Source organism: Alligator mississippiensis, chromosome 1 (assembly GCF_030867095.1).
Source record: "Alligator mississippiensis isolate rAllMis1 chromosome 1, rAllMis1, whole genome shotgun sequence".
Classification (NCBI taxonomy): domain Eukaryota; kingdom Metazoa; phylum Chordata; order Crocodylia; family Alligatoridae; genus Alligator; species Alligator mississippiensis.
The window spans coordinates 324,555,674-324,575,108 of NC_081824.1; the positions used below are offsets into that span (position 1 = coordinate 324,555,674).

At 41.3% G+C, this 19,435-nt stretch overlaps 3 protein-coding genes across 11 annotated transcripts in view; 1 reads left to right on the plus strand and 2 right to left on the minus strand.

Annotated features, from left to right (window-relative positions):
• OFD1 (OFD1 centriole and centriolar satellite protein) overlaps nt 1-5,752 on the minus strand; it is a 72,059-nt gene extending 66,307 nt beyond the window's left edge. For 2 of the 5 annotated variants that reach the window (XM_019494983.2, XM_019494981.2), the window contains exons 1-2: nt 5,673-5,752; nt 5,230-5,331 (exon numbers count right to left, since the gene is read on the minus strand). In XM_019494983.2, the coding sequence (XP_019350528.1) occupies nt 5,230-5,325 (96 nt within the window). In that variant the 5' untranslated portion in view covers nt 5,326-5,331; nt 5,673-5,752. Of the gene's footprint in view, nt 1-83; nt 206-914; nt 984-5,229; nt 5,332-5,488; nt 5,625-5,672 lie in introns of those variants that run through there. The other 3 variants (XM_019494982.2, XM_019494984.1, XM_019494985.2) reach the window with 3 other exon arrangements.
• A 78-nt stretch (nt 5,753-5,830) lies between these two features.
• TRAPPC2 (trafficking protein particle complex subunit 2) lies at nt 5,831-12,592 on the plus strand. 3 transcript variants are annotated; one of them, XM_059720917.1, is made up of 5 exons: nt 5,831-5,937; nt 6,650-6,761; nt 9,006-9,148; nt 9,759-9,846; nt 11,442-12,592. In XM_059720917.1, the coding sequence occupies exons 2-5, from the start codon at nt 6,669-6,671 to the stop codon at nt 11,538-11,540; spliced, it is 423 nt and encodes a 140-aa protein (XP_059576900.1). In that variant the 5' UTR covers nt 5,831-5,937; nt 6,650-6,668; the 3' UTR covers nt 11,541-12,592. The 3 variants fall into 3 exon arrangements, with proteins under 3 accessions (XP_059576900.1, XP_059576901.1, XP_059576899.1); XM_059720918.1 differs by having other exon boundaries at nt 5,841-5,941; XM_059720916.1 differs by lacking the exon at nt 5,831-5,937 and adding an exon at nt 5,970-6,105.
• Nucleotides 12,593-16,459: 3,867 nt separating this feature from the next.
• RAB9A (RAB9A, member RAS oncogene family) overlaps nt 16,460-19,435 on the minus strand; it is a 47,226-nt gene continuing 44,250 nt past the window's right edge. For all 3 annotated transcript variants that reach the window (XM_059720915.1, XM_006266057.4, XM_006266056.4), the window contains exon 3: nt 16,460-18,925. In XM_059720915.1, the coding sequence (XP_059576898.1) occupies nt 18,286-18,891 (606 nt within the window). In that variant the 5' untranslated portion in view covers nt 18,892-18,925 and the 3' untranslated portion in view covers nt 16,460-18,285. The remainder of the gene's footprint in view (nt 18,926-19,435) is intronic.

Genomic DNA, 19,435 nt, shown 5'->3' on the forward strand with positions numbered 1-19,435 from the left:
TTATTTTCCTAAAGCTACATGCATTCCCTTCAAGAAACTAAAAAGAGTATGATATAAATAAGCACAAAGGAGAAAAAACTAACTTATGTCTGTCTTTTGTGGAATCTGGAAAGTTGTTTGGGTCTTCAGGTAATTCCTCATCTCTTCCTCTAACACTAAGATGAACTTAACTTCCATTCCAATAATTGTGAGATGAGAGATGAAAATACTTATTCTCAAAAGCCATATGTCATTCCAACACCACCTGCCACAATGAAACCATTTTTAAATTACTGCTTTTCCCATTCAACTTGTCTCTTTGCTACTTCCTGTCTCATGTATCATCATGTCGAATTTTGCCTGAAAAACTTTAAATGAAAGGCCAAGTTGTTGCTGATTCCTTCCACAAAGGGTGGGAGAGAGATGGAGAACAAGAAACACTGCCTCAAGCACTGCTAAATTTTTGGAATGGAAGGGGAAAGCAACACCAACAAAGTTCTTTCCCTGTAAGAAAGCTAAACAGAATAAAGGTACGCATACAGAAACATCTGGGACTGGCGAAGAATGACAGGACAAGGCACAAAAGTAGACAACTAACAGAGTAACCGTGAAGAGAAGGAAGAAAAACAGAAAATATTGGGGAAAAGATGGAAAACATGAGGGACAGGGGAAAAACCAAAGAAACAATATAGGGAGAAATACACTATAATGAGGGAACTAGGCTGGAACCCTGGACATGTAGGTTAAACTTTCTACTCTTAACTGTATATTTTTTGAGCGAGCTTGCAAATCGCTTGCTTTTATGTCTCATTTCCACCTGTATAAAATGTAAACAATATCTTTTTTTTCCTCCATCTGTTGCCTAGTTAGTTACTTAAATTATAAGACTTCTATGGTGGAAGCTATTTCCTATCATGTGTTTGTATAATACCTACCTAGGGACTCCAATCCTGTTTGGGACATCCAGACACTACCAATATTATATGATAATAATTAATAACACGCTGTGATAAAAAGAAAAGGAAAATCAGGAAGAAAAAAATATTAAAAGGAGAAAAAGTTACACTATAAAAATTATAAAATGTAAAGATTATAATATAGATAATTAAATACACAACATAAAGAGAATTGCAGGAGTGTGATGGGATCTGAATACAGGTGCTGAACAAAGGAAATTTGAAATGGGATAAAGTGCACCATGGTTTTACTAAAGATGGATTGTGCCTGATCAGATTAACCAAATTTCCTTACCTAGAGAAATCAGTTGTCAACTAAATATAAATTTAGTCGATAATTGATTTCTCTAGGTAAGGAAATTTGGTTAGTCAATTTGTCCAGACTTGAATAAAGCAGTAAAAAAAGTGTTACTTGCAACATTACAATCAAACCCAGATTCTTTGACAGCTCAAGTTCCTAGCCCCACAGCAAGGTGAGGGCTTGCAAACTAGCCAGGGGTGTATTGCTGTAGCAAATAGCTGCACAGGACCACAGGCATGTGTCAGCTGTTTGTCACAGCTTATATTTCAAACAGTTCTATTTCTCCAATCAGCTCCGTGGGACTATGGGCATGATACAGTTGATAGGAGAAGCAGTGCCCTTTGAAGTGAAAAAAACACAGAAAGCAGCAAGTATCTCATTTTTAATTCAGAAATGTGTTTCAAACCAAACAGGCTGTGAATAACCTGGAGTGAAAAATCCAGGATCTACCGTATTTAAGATGGAGAGTATTTCAAGAATGGTAAGGGTAGGTAAGGAACTAGCTAACCTGGGAAAAAAACAACGGGCTGTGCTCAGCACAGTACTTCTAGCCAGAAAGAGCTTATTAGGGTAGTTCTTCAAGGATCAGTGTTGGCACTTGTCTTATTTAATCATTTAATTGATGACCTTGGCACAAAAAGCAGGAGTGTTCTAACCAAAGTTGCGGCTGATGAGATAGAGTTGGAATGGCATTGTCAGTACAGAGGAGGATCAGAATATCATGCAGACAGAACTGAGTAACTTGAGAACTGAAGTAAGAAACACTAAATTAAATTTCATAATACAGAGGACAACTAACAAGAATCTCTACTATATGCTAGGGAATTATCAGTTGGAACAACAACAAAGGAGAAAAAACAGGATGTATTACAAATTACCAACTAAAAGCAGTTGTTAAAAAGACAAATGGGATTCTAGAATATGAGATATAAAGCACTGAATATACCAACAAATAGCCATTTAAATCATGGCACAAACTATTTGCCATATCCTTTATTTCTACTTTAAAAGCACCACCTAAATCAAAACAAGCATGTGGGCTACTTCACACCCACAGTGGCCTTGATCACATCTCAGTACAGCTTATTAAATTTGTTATTCAATATAGTACACTCAGTGTGTACCTGCTGCTTACATTTTATTAGGCTTTTTACTTTGTCTGTCTGCAGTGCTATAAATAACAATCAAGACACTTACCCAGTCAAGACACTGCTATAATGGCTGTAGCAGCAAACATGTGGTGGACAAAAAAACCCCACTCAGCCTAAGGGCGTGTAGTATTAGACAATGACTACACACATCGGGCAATTTCCTGGCTATCTATATTACATGTGGCTTAAACTGGCTTTGTAAATTCTTTCTAGTAAAGCCAGGAAAAAATAGGCACAATTGTACAAGGCACTTATATGTGCTCATCTGGAATCCTATGCATCAGAAGGCAGCAACTTATGGCCCACAGGGCCTCTGGATTTGGTTCACAGATGTCACTTCAATGGCACTGGAGTGACCTTCTGTAAGCTGCTGCAGGGATGAATGTCAGCTGCAGGCACTCTCCCCCTGTGGTTTGGGAGACAAAGGGTGGTGGCAGTAGGGTCCTAGCACTTGCTCACCCATGACCTTTTCAGTCACAGCCAGAAAAAGCAGGCTACCCCAGCTATATATCATCTGTCATCTATGTTCAAGAAACATAAATTCATGATGTTATGTATATAGACTACTGGGATAATCACAGAGAAAGAAAACCCTTCATAAGAGATTAGAAGAGCTTGGCTTGCTCAGCTTAACAAAACAATGGCAAAGAAGGGATAGGATTTCTTTGTATAATAAGATCAGGAGCATTCCATCTGGGAGGGAGAAGAGTTATTTAAAGGATGGTAGTATCACAAGCACAAATGGGGCTAAACCGGTTAGGAATACATTTTGACAGAAAACAGAAACCATGTGAGCTATGAGGACTGTTGACAAGCGTAAGAGAGGCATGCAACCTACCTGCTTTTAAGATATAGCTTGATCAGTTTGTAAAAGTGATTTTTTAGTGGTTATAACTTTAGCTGATCCATGAGCAATGACACTACACCATGGATTAGCAACATATGGACTGTGGGCTGGATCATATGGCCTGTGGACACACCAGGACTGAAGAACAAGGAGCTACACTAGGCTACGAGAGGCAGTTGGAAGCTATGCCTTCCTTTAGCCCCCTGCTCCCTGCTTGTGGCATGGGTGCAGTTTCCAGTCAGTGGGAAGCTACAGCACAGTTGGGAGTCAGGGTGGGTGAAACAAGTGATGGATCCATGGGCACAGCTCCCAGCTGCCTCACCCCAACACAGGCTCAGGCAAAGCCCCTGCTGTTGATGTGTCACCAGAGTCACCTGGCCCATACTGAACTAGAGCTGGGTTATTCCAGTCTGTAGCTTGTTAAAGGTTGCCTGCCACTGTACTGAGCAACAGTGCACCGTGGCCAATATCATACTTTTCTCTTCCAGTCAACCTCAACCTGAGGCCTCAAATAATGTGAGAGGATACTGTGGTCATCATGCTACCCTTATGCCCTACAGTAGGGAGTACCAGATAAGATGCTGTCACCTGTAACAGCAGGGAAGTGGACTTAGCAATTCAGGAGGTTCCTTCTAGCCTGCATCCCTACGTGTATTCTTGGCCAGCTTGGCCATCTTGCTTCTCAGGCAACTTCTTGTCACAATGCCAGGCAACTTCTTGTGATCTGAGACAAATTTTTCACATTTCCTAACAAAGTCTAAAGTCCTGTTGACTAGGCCACTGGCTAGCAGGACCCACATACCTATGCCAAACCCCACTGCATCCAGGGAGGGAATCAGGGCCAAAACATGCCCAGCCTCTTCCTCCACCAAAAATGGAGACAAATGTCCACATAGCCAGAGAATAAAAACAGCTCAAGCCTATTTGTTGGGCGTGACAAACATGGGCCCAGACCCATCATGAACTATAAGCCCCCTTTAAAAGGAGACCACTGAAAACGTAACTGATTACTTGAGGCAAATAAAAAAGCAAACAGGAACATGAGTGAGTTCAAAACAAGGGATCCAGAAGGGGACACTGAGCAGAGCGCAGAAGCCTGAGCCCACTGCTCCCTGAATGAGTCAAGGAAGCCTATGGACGTAGACCAGTGAAACTCTACCCAGAGAAGCAAGTGGAGGAGCGAGAGGAAGATATCCCCACCCGTGCCTGGGTTCCTCCCAGCCAGGGCCTCCTTCCTGGTTTTGTAGATAGTCAGCTTGGCCAGAGCCAGGAGGTTGACTAGGAGGTCATGAGCAGGGAATCTGGTTTTCTCCGATTAAAAAAAAATTAAATCCCCAATTTTCAGGTTAAAAAAAGTAACCCAAAATCCACATTTTTCTGTTATTAAAATGAAACACTAGTAATACACAGATATTTTGGGTTACTTTTTTTAACCAAATAATTGTGGGTTTTATTTATTAGAAAAAACCAGGATCCCTGGTCATGAGGCTTGGTGAGGCCACAGACAGGGAGTGCATAACAAAAAAGATGTGGGGAGAAGGACAGTCAGCATCTCAACAGGAGCTTCTGGAGGAGGCAGAAAGGTGACAACCCAGCACACTCAAGCTGCATGTGCCCCAGGGTCTCCCGCTGTTGACAAAAGGGGTAGGGGTGTCCATAAAGCCTGTGGGGATGGCTCCATGAAGGAGCGGCCAGCTCAGGTCCTTGGTGGCTTGTAGGATCAGGGTGGAATAGACCTCTTCACCAGGGGCCCTTGCCTCCGCCTTCGGTTAGGGCATCCTGCCACTTGTGGGGGTGGGATGTGGGGATGAGATGATCGATTATGAGGAGCACAAATGAGTAGAGCGGGCAGTGCTGGGCTGTTCAGCAGCAGCCCCTCCAGCCTGTGGAGATGGTGGGGCAGGGAGCGGTCCCGCTTCAAAATAACCCAAAAAGCGCTTGCCACAGGGCTCCCCAAAGCAGGTGAGGTAGCCATGGGGAGAGATGGCTGCAGACCTTCAGTGTGTCCAGGATGCCGCGGTTCTTAAACGTCTGGTACAGCCTCCTCCGCAGCTCGTCCTGCGACAGCGCCTCCCGTCCCGCCGCCGCCATCTGCACCTGGCAGGGCAGCAAACAGGCTGGCATCACTCCTCCTGTCCCATCCTGTCCCACCCGCCCAGGCCTGCACCCTGCCGCGTGGGCACCCCCCACCTAGGGCATCTCAGGCTAGCAGGTATCGCTCTCAAATCCCCAGCTCACGGAATCCTGGGAGTACCTTGTGTTGACTGGACTAAGGAGCACGGATACGGGACAGCAGCGCCCCCACCCGGGGCCCCGGGGCGCCCCCCAGTGGGGAGGGATTAAGGGAGGGGGGCGGGGCACCACTGCAGGGTCCGCGTGGAACGGGCTGGAAGGGACTTGGGGGGGAGTGAGAGCGTCGGACGCGCATGCGCAATCACCTCGCCGAACCCCGGCTGCTGGAACGGGCCGCGCTGAGCTGTTACCAACCGCCGCCGACTGCGCTGGGCCGCACTCTCGCGAGATTTGGACGTCCTCCGCCTTCTCCTCCTCTGGGGCGCGGTGGTGCCATCAGCCTGCGCCGGAAGTTTGGGAAGCGTCCGGAAGAGCGGCGGGTGTAGCCAGGCCGGGAACTGGACGGCTGTTCTGGGGCAGCGAGTGGCTCGGCTCTTGCAGTCGCTGTCGCCACGAGATCACTGGGGACCGGTAGGTGAGGGCACTTGGCGGGAGCTCCGCCTTCTTCCCCCTCTGCTCGGCCGAAGGCGGCGCCAGATGATAACTGCTTCCCCTACCACGCTGCGTTTTGGCGCGTGAGATGAAGCACATCCTTGGTCCTTTAGGAATGACTTTGAAAGAAAAAATGGAAGGAAAAATGTAAGAAGTAAAGCCACGCTCGTGTTAGAACAATACGCGTGATATTTCCATGCTGCAAGGCAGCCTGTTTCCAAAAGGTCAAATCCTTAGGGTTTAGTGATAGCATCTCGTCTGGATAAAACCTGTTGAAACCTAGGTTTTCAGTATCCTAGGATTGGAGAGGATTCCTGTAAGATCACAGTTACTGTGATGTCGGGGCCAAATTTCTCTGTGGCGGAAGTGGCAAAGTATGGCCCTTGGGCTGGATGTGGCTGCAGAGCTCTGCCACCTACCTTCATTTCTAGTTGGTGCATTGGCAAAACATCCTCAGCTTGAGAAGGAAAATGTTTCTGCAGAACACTTAAATAGAAACAAAACGTCTTAAATTATGTTAAATTGCTTTGGAATATAAACGTGTGTCGGCCAACATTAAAAATTGTCTACTCTTAATCTATAATAAATGTAAACCTGTAATGCATTAGCTGATCTTCTCTTTAGAGACACCTGTTGATTCATTTACGAGTATGGAAACATCAGTAAAACATGTTTATCCTTTTCTTGAAAGGAGCATTATTTTGAAGACCATGTCTGCAAGTTTCTACTTTGTGATAGTTGGTCATCATGATAATCCAGTATTTGAAACTGAATGGCTACCTCCTGGAAAAGTAGAGTCCAAGGTTTGTGGATTGCATCTTCTCTTGGATACTGGCAACAGGCCCTGTAAATAAAAATGAAGGGCCCACCAAAATCCTTTGTGGTATCTAGTAGTTTATTTTTTGCAGAATACTGGTACATGGAAGGCTTGGACAGGGATTAGATCCCACAAATAATAATTCCTTTTGTGCATTAAACATTAGATTGTGGTGCTCTTCCAAAATTTCTACAGAACATCTGAGTATTTTTCATGTCCTTAGAAGAGCCATTTTAAAGCGCTTTCTTGCTTTCTGGTGGCTGTTTTGCATTATATCATAATGCCAGCTTGTAGAATCACCTGCTGTTACAGGGATTCTGCAACACAAAGGAATAATATCAGATACCGAATTTAGATTTTCAGTTCCGCTTCCTGAATTCTAACTAGCTTTGTGCTGTACATAACAATGCCCCAGGGTTCTAGCTTTTATTATTACCCCTTTTTTAGGGGTAGCATAAGAGGAAGGTCTCAGTGTATTAACCTACTTGAGTAATTTTACAAATACATATTTTCTAGCCCATAATTAACAGCTCCAGGGAGGAAAAATGCATAATGAGGGCTTTGGGGAGAGGGGAAGGAAAGATTAAAAAATAGAGTGAGAAGGCCCAGATATAAAAAATGCAAGACGTTTTTTTCCTTTCACCTTCTTTCATTCCCAGATAAAGTTGTGGTGACCCTTCTTGCTCTTACCTTTGTGTCTGTGTGTCTCCTCCCAAATTTTGCTTTGCTTATGATAATGAGCAGTCTAAAGAATGGAGGAGGAAGTATAAGGAATGAAGCAACCCTGCTGTTGTGGGAACAGCTTGGGTATTATTTCCATGCTGCAGGGCAGTCTCAGTTTCCAAACTTGAATCCTTAGAGTTTAGTTTTAGCTTCCCTTTAGATAAAACTGCTTTCACTATCTTAGGATTAGAGAGGACTCCTGTGAGGCATGGAATTGCATTTGTCTACAGTTAGAACTACAGTTGTCTACATGATTCTGAGCCACATTAATGGCAAATGTCAAATTATGGCCCAAAGGCTGGATTTGGCCATGGAGCCCTGCTGTCTATCCCCCTCTGGCTCTGAGCTGATCTACACAGGTGCCGCAGCATGCACCGGACCAGGTCTGCAGGCAGAGTCTGGGATGTACGCTGCATGCAATGTCTGGCTCTGCTGCTCCAGGGCTGCTGCACAGATGAGCATTTATGCACAGATGGGAATGTGCTGCATGTGGTACATTCCCATTGGGGGCGTGTTGAAAATCCTGGAATCGCTGTACATGGTGCCTGCTGCGGCTAGATTGCATCACATACAGCGCTGGCTTCAGGGTGCATGTCATGTATGGTGTCTGCCCTGGCAGTTCCAGGACTGCAGCTCCAGGACTGCCCTCTTCAATTAGTCTAGGATACATGCCGTACATGGTGCCTGTGCATGCCACATGCAACATGGGTGCCAGAAGCTGAAGTGGGTGCTATGCAGTGTGATTCCTAGAGCAGGTGCTGTGTGTGGTACAGTCTGGCCTGAGCAGGCACTGTGTACAGCACATATCTAGTCTGGGATCCACACTGCATATCTCTGACTGGATCTGGCCTACATGCAGTGTAGGTCCTAGACTAGTTGTAGCAGGCACCAGTTCTGTATGCTGGGGAAATGGGGGTTGGCTTGTAGTCCGTGGTCTGGCCCCATGCCACTCATCTGGCTCACGGGGCTGGATGAGTTTGACATCCCTGATCTATGGTATTAACTTCCATTCATATACATTGTAGTGGGACCTGCAAGATGCATTTAATCACAGAGACTACATGCTTAGTATTTGTATGTATTTAGAGTCTATATCATATCTGGCAGGAGAGAGGTTAGATTGATGGGGGGAAAAAAGACTTAACACAATCTTAGGGCACATCTCCATGCTTTAGTACTTCCCTTTGGAAGTACTAAAGCTCTGCAGTGCGGGCAGTTACTGTCCCGTGTGCATGGCATACAGTTAGATTTTGCTGCTATGTGACCGTAGTGGTGCGCTATAACCAGGGAGCGCGCCAGTATGGTAACGTAGCTGGCAATCATGTATAGACCCACGTGATAGCTATATTGCCATAGCATGCTGTTATACAGTGACAAAGCATGTTGCTACATCACCATAGGGTGATGTGTAGCCACACCCTTAGAGGAATGAGTAGATTATTCTTATTGTGTTTTATTCCATACACTCAATAACTCCATCTTCCGTCTTCCACACAATATATATCAGGATGATCATCGCCATCTCAACCAGTTCATAGCTCATGCTGCTCTTGATCTAGTAGATGAGAATATGTGGCTATCTAACAACATGTACTTGAAGACAGTGGACAAGTTTAATGAATGGTTTGTTTCTGCATTTGTCACTGCAGGACATATCCTTTTTTTCCTCCTGTATTTAATAGTAAACTTCTGCCAGAAAATGAGTCAAATGAACCAAGTCTGGAGTAAAATTCTTGTGTTATCTTTTTGTCCGGAAGGCAGTATTTACAGAGTAGTCTGGAGGAGCACTGTCCAAGGTGGGTCATTAGAAACATAGAACCAGTTGGAATATACGTATTGAACTTTGGTTTGGGGAGAATGGATTGAAAGGACAGAAATTCTCTAATGGGGCAGAAGATTATACAAGCTCAAAGAATAAAGCAAACGAGAGGAACAATAAAAAGAGGACGTCTGCTTGCACGCTTAATTCTCTTTTAACTTGATTCTGTTCTTCTGTCCCCCAAAGGTCCTTTTTTAGGGAAGAAGAGGGATGTGTGGTTATAGTCTAGTCTGACACTGATCTATTTTCAAAGAACGTTTCTGTTTTGTTTAAAAAAAGGTTTAAGCACAGAATTAGAGAATGAGTGCTTGCTTTGGCCAAATACCATGTCAAAATTTGTCTTGTCTTTACAAATGTGTCTTATTATGAAATGTATTTGGCAGGAAGAGGTTATTAAAAGTTAACTATATTTTTCAAACAAATTATTTCCTTAATTAGTCCACATATGAGATTTATTATGCTTCATGATGTAAGACAAGAAGATGGAATTAAAAACTTCTTTAGTGATGTTTATGACTTGTATATAAAGGTAAGAACTAACTGTTTATGGTTCAGATTAAAGTGTTTTCTACCATATACACTTACATTAGGTTTGTGTTGTAGAAACTTAGAATTTTTCCACTATTGCCAACACAGGCAAGTACATTTGTTGGTAGCTTTATCCTAGACCAGGGGTGGACAAAATGTTGGATCAGGATGGTGGCTGGACTACATTTCTCGGCAGCCCCTGGCCACATAGCTGGGGGTAGTTTCCATGGAGACCCTAGCAGCAGCCACACTCAAAACATGAGGCTGGGATTTCCGTGCAGACCAGTCCCAACATTGCTGGCAGGGCGGAGAGCTGCTCCAGAGCCAGGCTGGGATTGTGTGGCAGTGACGGCATGGTGCAGAGCTGCAATGTGCAGCCTTCATGCTCCGGGCAAGGGTGTGCAGGCAGAGGATCATAGCTCTGCCCTGCCTCCTTGCAGCAGTGATAACATAGTCTGAAGCTGGGGCAGAGCTGCAAACCACTGTCTGGAGCATGCAGGCTGCAGATTGCAGCTCTACCCTGGCTCTGGAATCACTGTCACTGCTACAGGATCCCAGCCAGGCTCCGAAGCAGCTCCCTGCCCTGCCAGCATGGGCAGTGCTGGGAGGGGGAGGCTATAGCCACCCCTCCCAACGGCACTGCTGCTGCCTTCCCTGCTCCTAACCACAGCACAGCCATCCCCTCAGCCCCCTCCTGCAAGAGGCTGATGTCACTGCTGCCTGCCAGTGCTGCTGAGGCAGTCTCCATGGAAACCTTGGCCCCGAGATCCATGCCATCACGGGGCAGCTTCTGCTGGTGTCTCCATGGAAACTGGCTTCAAACACGTGGGCAGGGGCCACTGGGAAATGAAGTCTACTGCCAACCGGATCCGGCCTGTGAGCCAGACTTTGCCTGCCCTTGTCCTAGACAGTGCCTGTGGTTATAGCTTGCTATCTCAATTAGATTTGATCCATTCAGTTCTCATTAATATAGCATCCTAAACAGTTCTGGTGTACTGGAGATTTTTTAAAACTTCTGTAAATTGCACCTCCTCAGTGCTCAAGCTACTCATGTGGATTCTGCTGGGCTGAATTCAGAAGTGAATCAGAGGGGGGTATATGATGTGGCAATTGAGGTGCAAGTGTAAGATTTTTTTTCCTAAATTCTTGAATTAACGCACATGAATAATGGAACCAAAAAAATAGTCTAGCTTAGACTCTCATCCCAATATTCATTTTGACTGGTAAATATTGGGATGGGATGGGGAAAGGCCTGACAACAATATATTTGTTTAAAACATATAGTTTTATCAACATGTCTGAAATTATTCCACTAGAGGGAGCATGTAGCATTGTATCCAATGGTGGGTAGCTATCTAAGCCTCTGAACATGGATCAAATGATGTTGTCAATTGAAATGGATTCCTGTTAATATCGATAAGGATTTATACTTTTAAAATGTGGTGAGATATAGTTGAAATAGGGATTTTGATAGCAATTTTCTTTAAGTAATTGAAAAACTGTTTCTAACTAGCATTCTCAGTCATTAGTGAAAGTGTTTTTAAGGTAATATTTCAAAACCTCTTTATTGACACTGAGCTACTTCTTTTTCCTTAGTTTGCAATGAATCCATTTTATGAGCCCAATTCTCCTATTCGATCCAGTGCATTTGAGAGAAAAGTGCAGTTTCTTGCGAAGAAACATCTTTCAAGCTGAATACCGTTTTTGATTAGGGTACTTAATTACAGTTCAAACATTCATAAAGATGCAATAAACTTAAATATTCTGGTAAGTGTTCAGCATGTTTGATACTTATCTTTGTCTTCACCAAGGTAACAGCTCTTTCTGCTGATTATAATCAAAAACCATTTGAGTTCCTGTGGTTATGAGAGAGCTACTAAAACCATCCAGTTGCCACATCAAAAAAGAGCTAAGTTAAAATGTCATTAAGCTTAACCAGCATTAATAAATCAACCACGTTGTTCCAAAGCTTGAGACATCATTATAATATGTTTGCTGTACAATGGAGATATGAAAAGCAGATTTCACTGCTTCAGTAGTTCTAAGTGGAAAAAACTGTAGTTTATTTTACAATAGTATCCCTTGGTACGTACAAACAATTTTTTTTCCAGCAATGGTCAGATCAGAGCTATTTTTCTCCTTCGTGAGAAATTGTTGCACAGTACAACACTAAACTATCAGATTAGATTTAAATATATATTGCTAGAAGAACAGATGCATGCTGTAGAATGCTGTGTTTATCACCTCTAGGGATGGCAAATAAGACTTTGCAATACTGTCTTCTATTACAACACCAACCTTTGAATAAGATACTATTTTAAAAGTAAAAAAAAAATAAAAACTCAATGAACAATTTACTGGATGTTCAATGAAAGAAATCTATAGTGGTACATTGTGCCAATGAAAGTAGCAAAGAAAACAGACTAAAGTTTTGTAGTCCTGTTTTGCCCCAATCTAAATTTCAATCCAGGAAAAAACCCTGGTACTTCCACTTATTTATTTCCTCCCCCTGTGAAACTTTATTAAGGCTTAAAACTTTCCCAAATAGAAATTCCTTTCTCAATAGTAGACTTATAAACTGACTTCCTTTTGGTGAGGCTGCGAAGGGTCTATCAGAGCAGCACTTGGAGTATTACAGATGGACTAGTGGACATAATGTTGTTAGAAGAACTTTTTGTAAATACACTGTATATTCTCGTTCCAAAATGTATAATTTTAAAACAATGAATAAAACACATGCACAACCATATCATCCCAAAATATTTTGTTTCAGTTCACAGTATTTGAAATAGTATGTTTCTTTTGCAGCAGAACTATATAAATGGACTACCCCCAGATTTTGTTTATATATTTTGGTTACTATATCCTGTATTTTCTGTATAAATAAAATCTCAATATGAATAGAAGTGTATTAGATGTGCATTTAGAGTCCTCACTTTTTAAAATCATCTTTATTTCTAAAATGGTAATTGTAAAATGTTCTAGAGAAAGTGTAACAAGGCATTATAGTGATCTTTTCTGTCATTTTATTTGGAGTAATGATGTGATGTGGATGCTTCACTTGCCTATGCTACAGACTAGTTGAAGGATGTCATAAAATCTTCAAAATGTAGTAAGAAGGGAAAGTATCTTTCTACTAGTGTTAATAGAATGAAACTATTGCTCAAGAAGAGTACCTTGTATACTGACCTTGCATGTAAAATATGAAACTAGTAGATACACATTCTGAAGACTTCCATTTTTAGACAGTTTAAATGGCAGACCTGTTTTTGTTTCCATGTGCCTTTGTACAATGTCAAGTCTTTAATGACAAGGTTATTTAGGCTACATGCCTGTAAGTCTTAAACGATTGATTTTGGGCCTGTTCACATACTAAGTGTAGTAAAATATCCTAAAACTACTTATGTTTGAAACTTTAGGGCTCCCTTGAGCTTCATACATTATACATTTATTATAAATCAGTGGCACTATCACCTGAAGTGCTCATGGTGAGAGCCTGTCAGATTCCAGTGAATCTGCAAATTCTGCTAAATACCTTGTCCCAAGAACATGAAAAAGGAAAGGAAAAAGTGGCACTATCACCAGAAAATGCAAATGTAACTTAGAATCTTATGTTGAAAGCAAGATGTTTCTCTGAATCAGCTGTTAATAGTCTCCCTTATGTCATGCTGAGTCCCAGTCCCTGCTGAAAAAAGCGCTTGTTAATCACTCTGGAAGATGGTGATTTAAGGGGTTTCACAAAAAAAACAAACAGTAGTGGTACTTTTAATAGACATGCTGAGCAAAAAAAAAAAATGTTCCTTAGAACAGAATAGTACACTTTGTAACCATCTGTCTTCAGAAAAGAAATACTGCCATGAGAGTATAACATTTTCAAAGTGACTGTTAGTTTGAGATGGGCTGGCAATTTATGCTTTAGAGGCACTGTTGAATTGATCATAAACTTGTGCTCATCCTTCAGGCTAGTAATACTGCTTCTCCATTGCCAACTGATAAGCTCCCAGGTTGAAGCTATTAAATTTCTCTGCCTTTTAAAAGAAAACCACCTCTGGTGAGGAAAAGTTTTAAGGGTAGGGAAACTTAATAGTTTGAAGAAGTCATTTGCCATGTGGAAAATTAGCACAAAAATTAAGCGGAGTAAGAAACTGTCTTTAGGGGAGAGAATAGATTGTGTTGAAAGAGGAACTGTTGGGTGGGGAGGTTGCTAATGGAGTTCCTCAAAGATCTGTCCTCAGCTTAATTGTATTTTCATTACATCTGCTGGGATGAAAAGAAGCATACTCTTGGAACTTGCTTAACCCAAAGTTAGAGGAAGCTTGATACAGTCATAGACTATTAGTATTAAGTGGATGATGCAAGGGAATTTTAAGAGTGCAGTAAGGATGCAAAGATTTTATGGATGATTTATTTTCTATTGGACCAACTAGAAGATTGGGATAAGATTTAGACAAGCTTCCAGATTTTGCAGTGCCATTCCTCAGGTCTCAGAAACTGCTTCTACTGGAAACCTGAGAGAAGGCACTGCAAAATCTGAAAACTTGTCTAAATCTATTTCAGCCTTCCAGTTGGTCCAATAAAAGATGTCACCTCCAAAACTTGCCTTTCATACCCTCAGGACCATTAAAAATGGCTACATCACTTCCGCACTACTACCATAGAGGCACACGCTTTGTCATCAGTCTACCATTTTTGCTGCAACCTGGGAGCTTATCAGTTGGAAATGACAGAGAAAGAACATTAGTTACTTGAAGGATGAGCATAAGCTGCCAGTATGATATTGCTGTAAAAAAATGCAATTTTTTGGGGATTGTAAGGAATTAAGTATTTTCAGTAGACAAGCACATACTAATATAATTGAAAATGGCAGTTAGGCCCTCATATAATCCCAATCTAAAATGGAGCTTGTTCTGTTTATGGAAGTGTTTACTTACAATAGTAGATTTGTATATGTTTAAGTTTTACAGTATATTAGCCAATACTGTATCAGAATACTAATTCTTTTATTTCTAAACTTGCTACAGTCTATTTAATGAGCACAGCTCTTCAATATTCCCAAATCAAGGGGCCAGACTAATGTAATGACTACAGTAAGACAGATTTTTACAGACTTAGGCATTTATGTTTCATCTTATATTCTGCATGGCAGCTTTTATTTTAGTTCATTTCTTATGTTTTGAAGATATAGCTTATTGCCAATTCATTCTTTTCTCAGATCCTCTTTCCAGTACACGATGACTTTGTGCTTCAAAAGGCAATTAACACAGAGACCCATACCAGCAGTTATATTGGAGGCCTAGTTTTTCTGGAGTAGATGCGACTCTAATAAGATAGTTTCAGCCTCATGTCAGGGTTTATTTTGAAACATAAGATATGTGCTAGCAGCTTTCCCTATCCCAGTGTCTGTAATTAAATAGTAGATACTGAATCCGTTTGAGAGAGAGAAAGCATCTCTTGAGCTCCGTTGCCTTTAAACACAGGGTTTTTTAAGTATATTTTTATTGTAGGTTTAAGTACGAAGCAAGCAATAGGGCCCCATTCTAGATATACTGACATTAAAAAAAAAAAAAGCAAAGCATTCCTTGCTCTTTCTAATACATCGTGTATTCTTACATAGCCTGATGGGAAGTTCTACAGGAAGACATCACACAAGAAAATAAATGGACAAAAGCAGCCACAAATGAGATAAAGAGACTTGTATGCAAATTTCCTAGAAGGCTGCATTATCTGTGCAAATACTGCTAGAAGAGTGGATAGTTTTATATCCCATTCCTGTTATTAAAACTGGTCTGACAAGGGTAATAAAGCCAGTGGTCCTCAACCCTTTTAGACACAAGGCACCCCTCCATAACTTTTGTGAACTGAGCTGCACCCCATTTCAACAACTAAATTTACTATACTGTTTGCCTCCTTCCAGAGTGGCTAGGCACTGAGGAAAAAGGAACCACCAGGCAGGAAGAGCTTGAGCATGCTCTGAAATGTTTATCTCATTATACTTCATGTGGCACCCTTGAAAGGATCTCTTATTACCCTGGTTAAGAATCACTGAGCTAGACAGTCAACCCATTCTTAATGCATGAACTTGCCAGCCTACCTAGGGACAATTGAATGCTGCTAGTGTTTTTCCTACTGCTTCAGAAAGGGTAAGGAAAATACATGTTGTAGGAATTAAAAGTACAATTTCACTCTATATGACTTACTGTCACCATGGGGTTTTCCTTAATGTGTTTCACTGACATTATAAGTGTCTCATTTTTTAAAAAACTATCAGCACAGGAATTTTATGCTGGGCTGCAGCAGCCAACCTTGCTTCTTCCTTCCTCATTTATTATGAGTAAGAAAGAAGGTACTGCAACCTAAATTATGCCCTAAATCAGTTAAATACCTTAACAGTCCTAACTGAAAATAAAGCAAGTAGTTCTGTTACTGTACATATAGGACCAGAGGGGAGCTGGACTCATTAGTTCTAATGAATAAGGTGTAAGAACTTGTGCTATTTTGAGCAGGTTTCTACTGACACATGAAGTAAGGAGATGGCATTACAACATGCAGGTCTGCTATGCTGTGTACTTCTAGATCATGCAAATCACAAAAGGATTAAAAACTTAACACATTGGTTCAAGAAACAGTTAAGTATTACAGGTACAAGTTTGACTCTTAAGCAATTACACCCATAAGATACAAAAAAAATTGAGCAATTTAGATTTCAGTTATTCAGCTTCAAAAAACACAAGTTAATAGTTCCACAGGAAGTAGTTGCACTCTGGTGCACATTTGCATGTCCTACATTTGGCTTCAACACAAAGGTGCCAAGTCATTGGTTACATTTTACTGCTTAGCTTACAAAATGGGAAAAGCATACCCATGTTACAGTAGCAACCATGTCAAAATAACAGCTGGAAACCCCCCCGCCCCCAAAAAAATCAGGCAGTCTATAATGACAGAGCCATTCCTGCATAAATGTTTTAGAACAATTGCTTTTCAAGAACTTTACGCAGTCATATATTCTAATTTAATTGCAGCTGAATGACACAAAAGTTCTGCTATTTTAATAGCATTGCTACAGAGAACGTGCAACTAACCAAAGAATTTGTCTTGCAAACAGCCTTAAAATGGAATTAAAATGACAATTCGTTTTACCCTTCATTTCACTTAAGGAAACATTCCTTAAATTGAAACAAAGAAATACTCATCTCTTCTCCATTTCATCTTAATGGTGAAGTAAGTTAAACCCCAGCCTTGTCCTTCTGGAACCAAATCCAACCACTTTAAGAACAGATGCAACTAAGACTTATCCATTTATGCCAAGGCTACAGAGGAACCTCTTTGGAGTCATTAGCTTCTTGGATGGACTCTATACCTCTTTAGTGTAAAGATATTTATCACATCAGTCACAGGCTGAAAAGTATCTAGATCAGTGGTCCAATCTCAAACATAGGAAAGAAAGACTTGGAATTCTTGAACGGTTTAAACAATACACCAGAAGTACCCAATATATGTTGTAATTTGTCATTAAACTTCTGTTAAGAGAAGCCATTAAACTGCTTATAGGGATAGGGTGAAACTATTTGACAGTGGTAAATTACATGCTTTACTGCTTTAGCCTGGCCAAAACACTGGTTTCAAAATAGGGATTGTTGCCATTGTCCCCAAAATGCTTTTCAATACCAGTTCAGCAGACCTTTTGCGGACCATTGGGAGGAAGTCTGTTTCCCAGCACAAATGAGGCAGCGAGATCTAGTCATTAGTTGTATGAAACTAATGTTACTTTGAAATATCCTATTAGGAAAATTAAAGAAGGCTTCAGTAAACTAGATGAAGGGAAAACACAGGCATTAAGGATACAGGAGATTTATTTTCTCCCTTGAAATCTACAGTATTTTTTAGTGAAACTAGGTAATTAATAGCAGAAAACCCGATTTATATTTTAAACTTATAATTAAAAGAAAAAAAATCACATTACAGATGAAGTACCACTCAAAAGGAATGCAGTGAGACTGAAGTTATTAATATCTAGTATTCTTTTGTTACAAAATGGATTTTAGTGAACCAAAAATGGAATGCTAATTTCATAAAAATATATGGACGTATAAATGTTTCTTTGCTTTTGAATTCAAGAAAAAGTTTCCTGAAGTACTGCTTTTAGAACTTTCAAGTTTTAATAATTTCGTTTGAAGTATTCATCATTTGACTTATTACTTTTGCAAATTACATTTTTATGTTAAATGAACATTTTTAGTAGACACTTTCCTGGAGAAAAGATGCCATGAATTCATTAAGTCATTCACTGAATGGAAGCTCTTTCTCTACCCCACATCGCCCAAGAAAGCAGCAGTATATATATTTAATAATATTAAAGTAGAACCCATTTTTCATTATTTGATCTATCCCTGAACCCCATTTTTTTTAGTCAGGACTACATTGGCAAAAAAGCATTTAACAGTCAACAGCAAGATGAACTGGGCTTGGGCTTCCGGTGAAGGTTTATTGTATCTGCGTGAATCAAGTGATCTGATCTATCTTCAGTAGCAAGAACTCTTCGAACAGCTTCCTCAAAGGCTGCTGCAACATTAGTGGCATCTTTTGCACTGGTTTCAAAATAGGGATGGTTGCCGTTGTTCCTGCACCAGGCCTGGGCTTCTTCTGTTGACACTTGCCTTTCATTTATGTCGATTTTGTTACCCAATATCACAAAAGGAAAACTTTCTGGTTCTTTGACATCTGCATAGTAAATGAATTCTTTCTTCCAGTTTCCCAAGTTTTGAAAGCTTTGAGAGTCATCTACGCTGAAAGTAAGGAGGCAACAGTCAGAACCTCGATAGAAGGGAGTCCGCAAGCTTCTGAACCGTTCCTGACCTGCTGTATCCCAAATCTGCATTGTAACAAAGTGTCCATCCACCTCCAAATCTTTATTTAAGAATTCCACTCCTATTGTGTGGAATAGCTGTGTATCAAACTTGTTAGTGACATATCTGTTCATAAGTGAACTCTTCCCAACTCCACCATCTCCTAGGAGAATTACTTTAAGGAGAGAGGATTTCGCTGCCATTGTTATGAAAACAGATCTTTTCCACTTCTGAATCCTGTAAAATAAATACAGACTTGGTTTAGAAACAATATATTTACCTGAGTCCAAAACTACTTCAAAATTAAAAACAACTCTCCATAATTAAGTGCTATACGTGGAAAATTATACATTTGTTATATACAGAATCTAATTACTGTTGGATTATCTTTAATTCATCCCCGCCACCACTGTTGCAGGGAAATTAGTGGCAGTGGGGTAGGCAGCCTTCTCCCCATGTGCTTGCCTCTGCTGACACTGATCCGGGTGCAGAGGAAGTTTCAGAGCAGGTCCTCCCCACACTGTGTGAAGCCCAATTTAGCCAGGGACACCAGCAGGAGTATGCAGGTTCCTCCTTCCCTTCCACCCAAATCTCCCCCACTGGCTGGAAACAGTGGAAGAATCTGCATACTGCTGTCACTGTCCCTGGCTGAGCTGGGCTCCCCACATAGCTGCTCTCTGCAGCATAGGTCAGGAGCAGCTCTGGGGCTCCCTCCCCCACATGTGCATCAAATGAGGATAGCAGTTC

Coding starts and splice junctions, on each gene's coding strand:
- TRAPPC2 (XM_059720916.1), top strand. CDS start 6,047: ATGAAGCACATCCTTGGTCCTTTAGGAATGACTTTGAAAGAAAAAATG. Junction 9,149..9,758: donor TCTGCATTTGTCACTGCAGG/ACATATCCTTTT, acceptor CTTAATTAGTCC/ACATATGAGATTTATTATGC. Junction 9,847..11,441: donor TTTATGACTTGTATATAAAG/GTAAGAACTAAC, acceptor CTTTTTCCTTAG/TTTGCAATGAATCCATTTTA.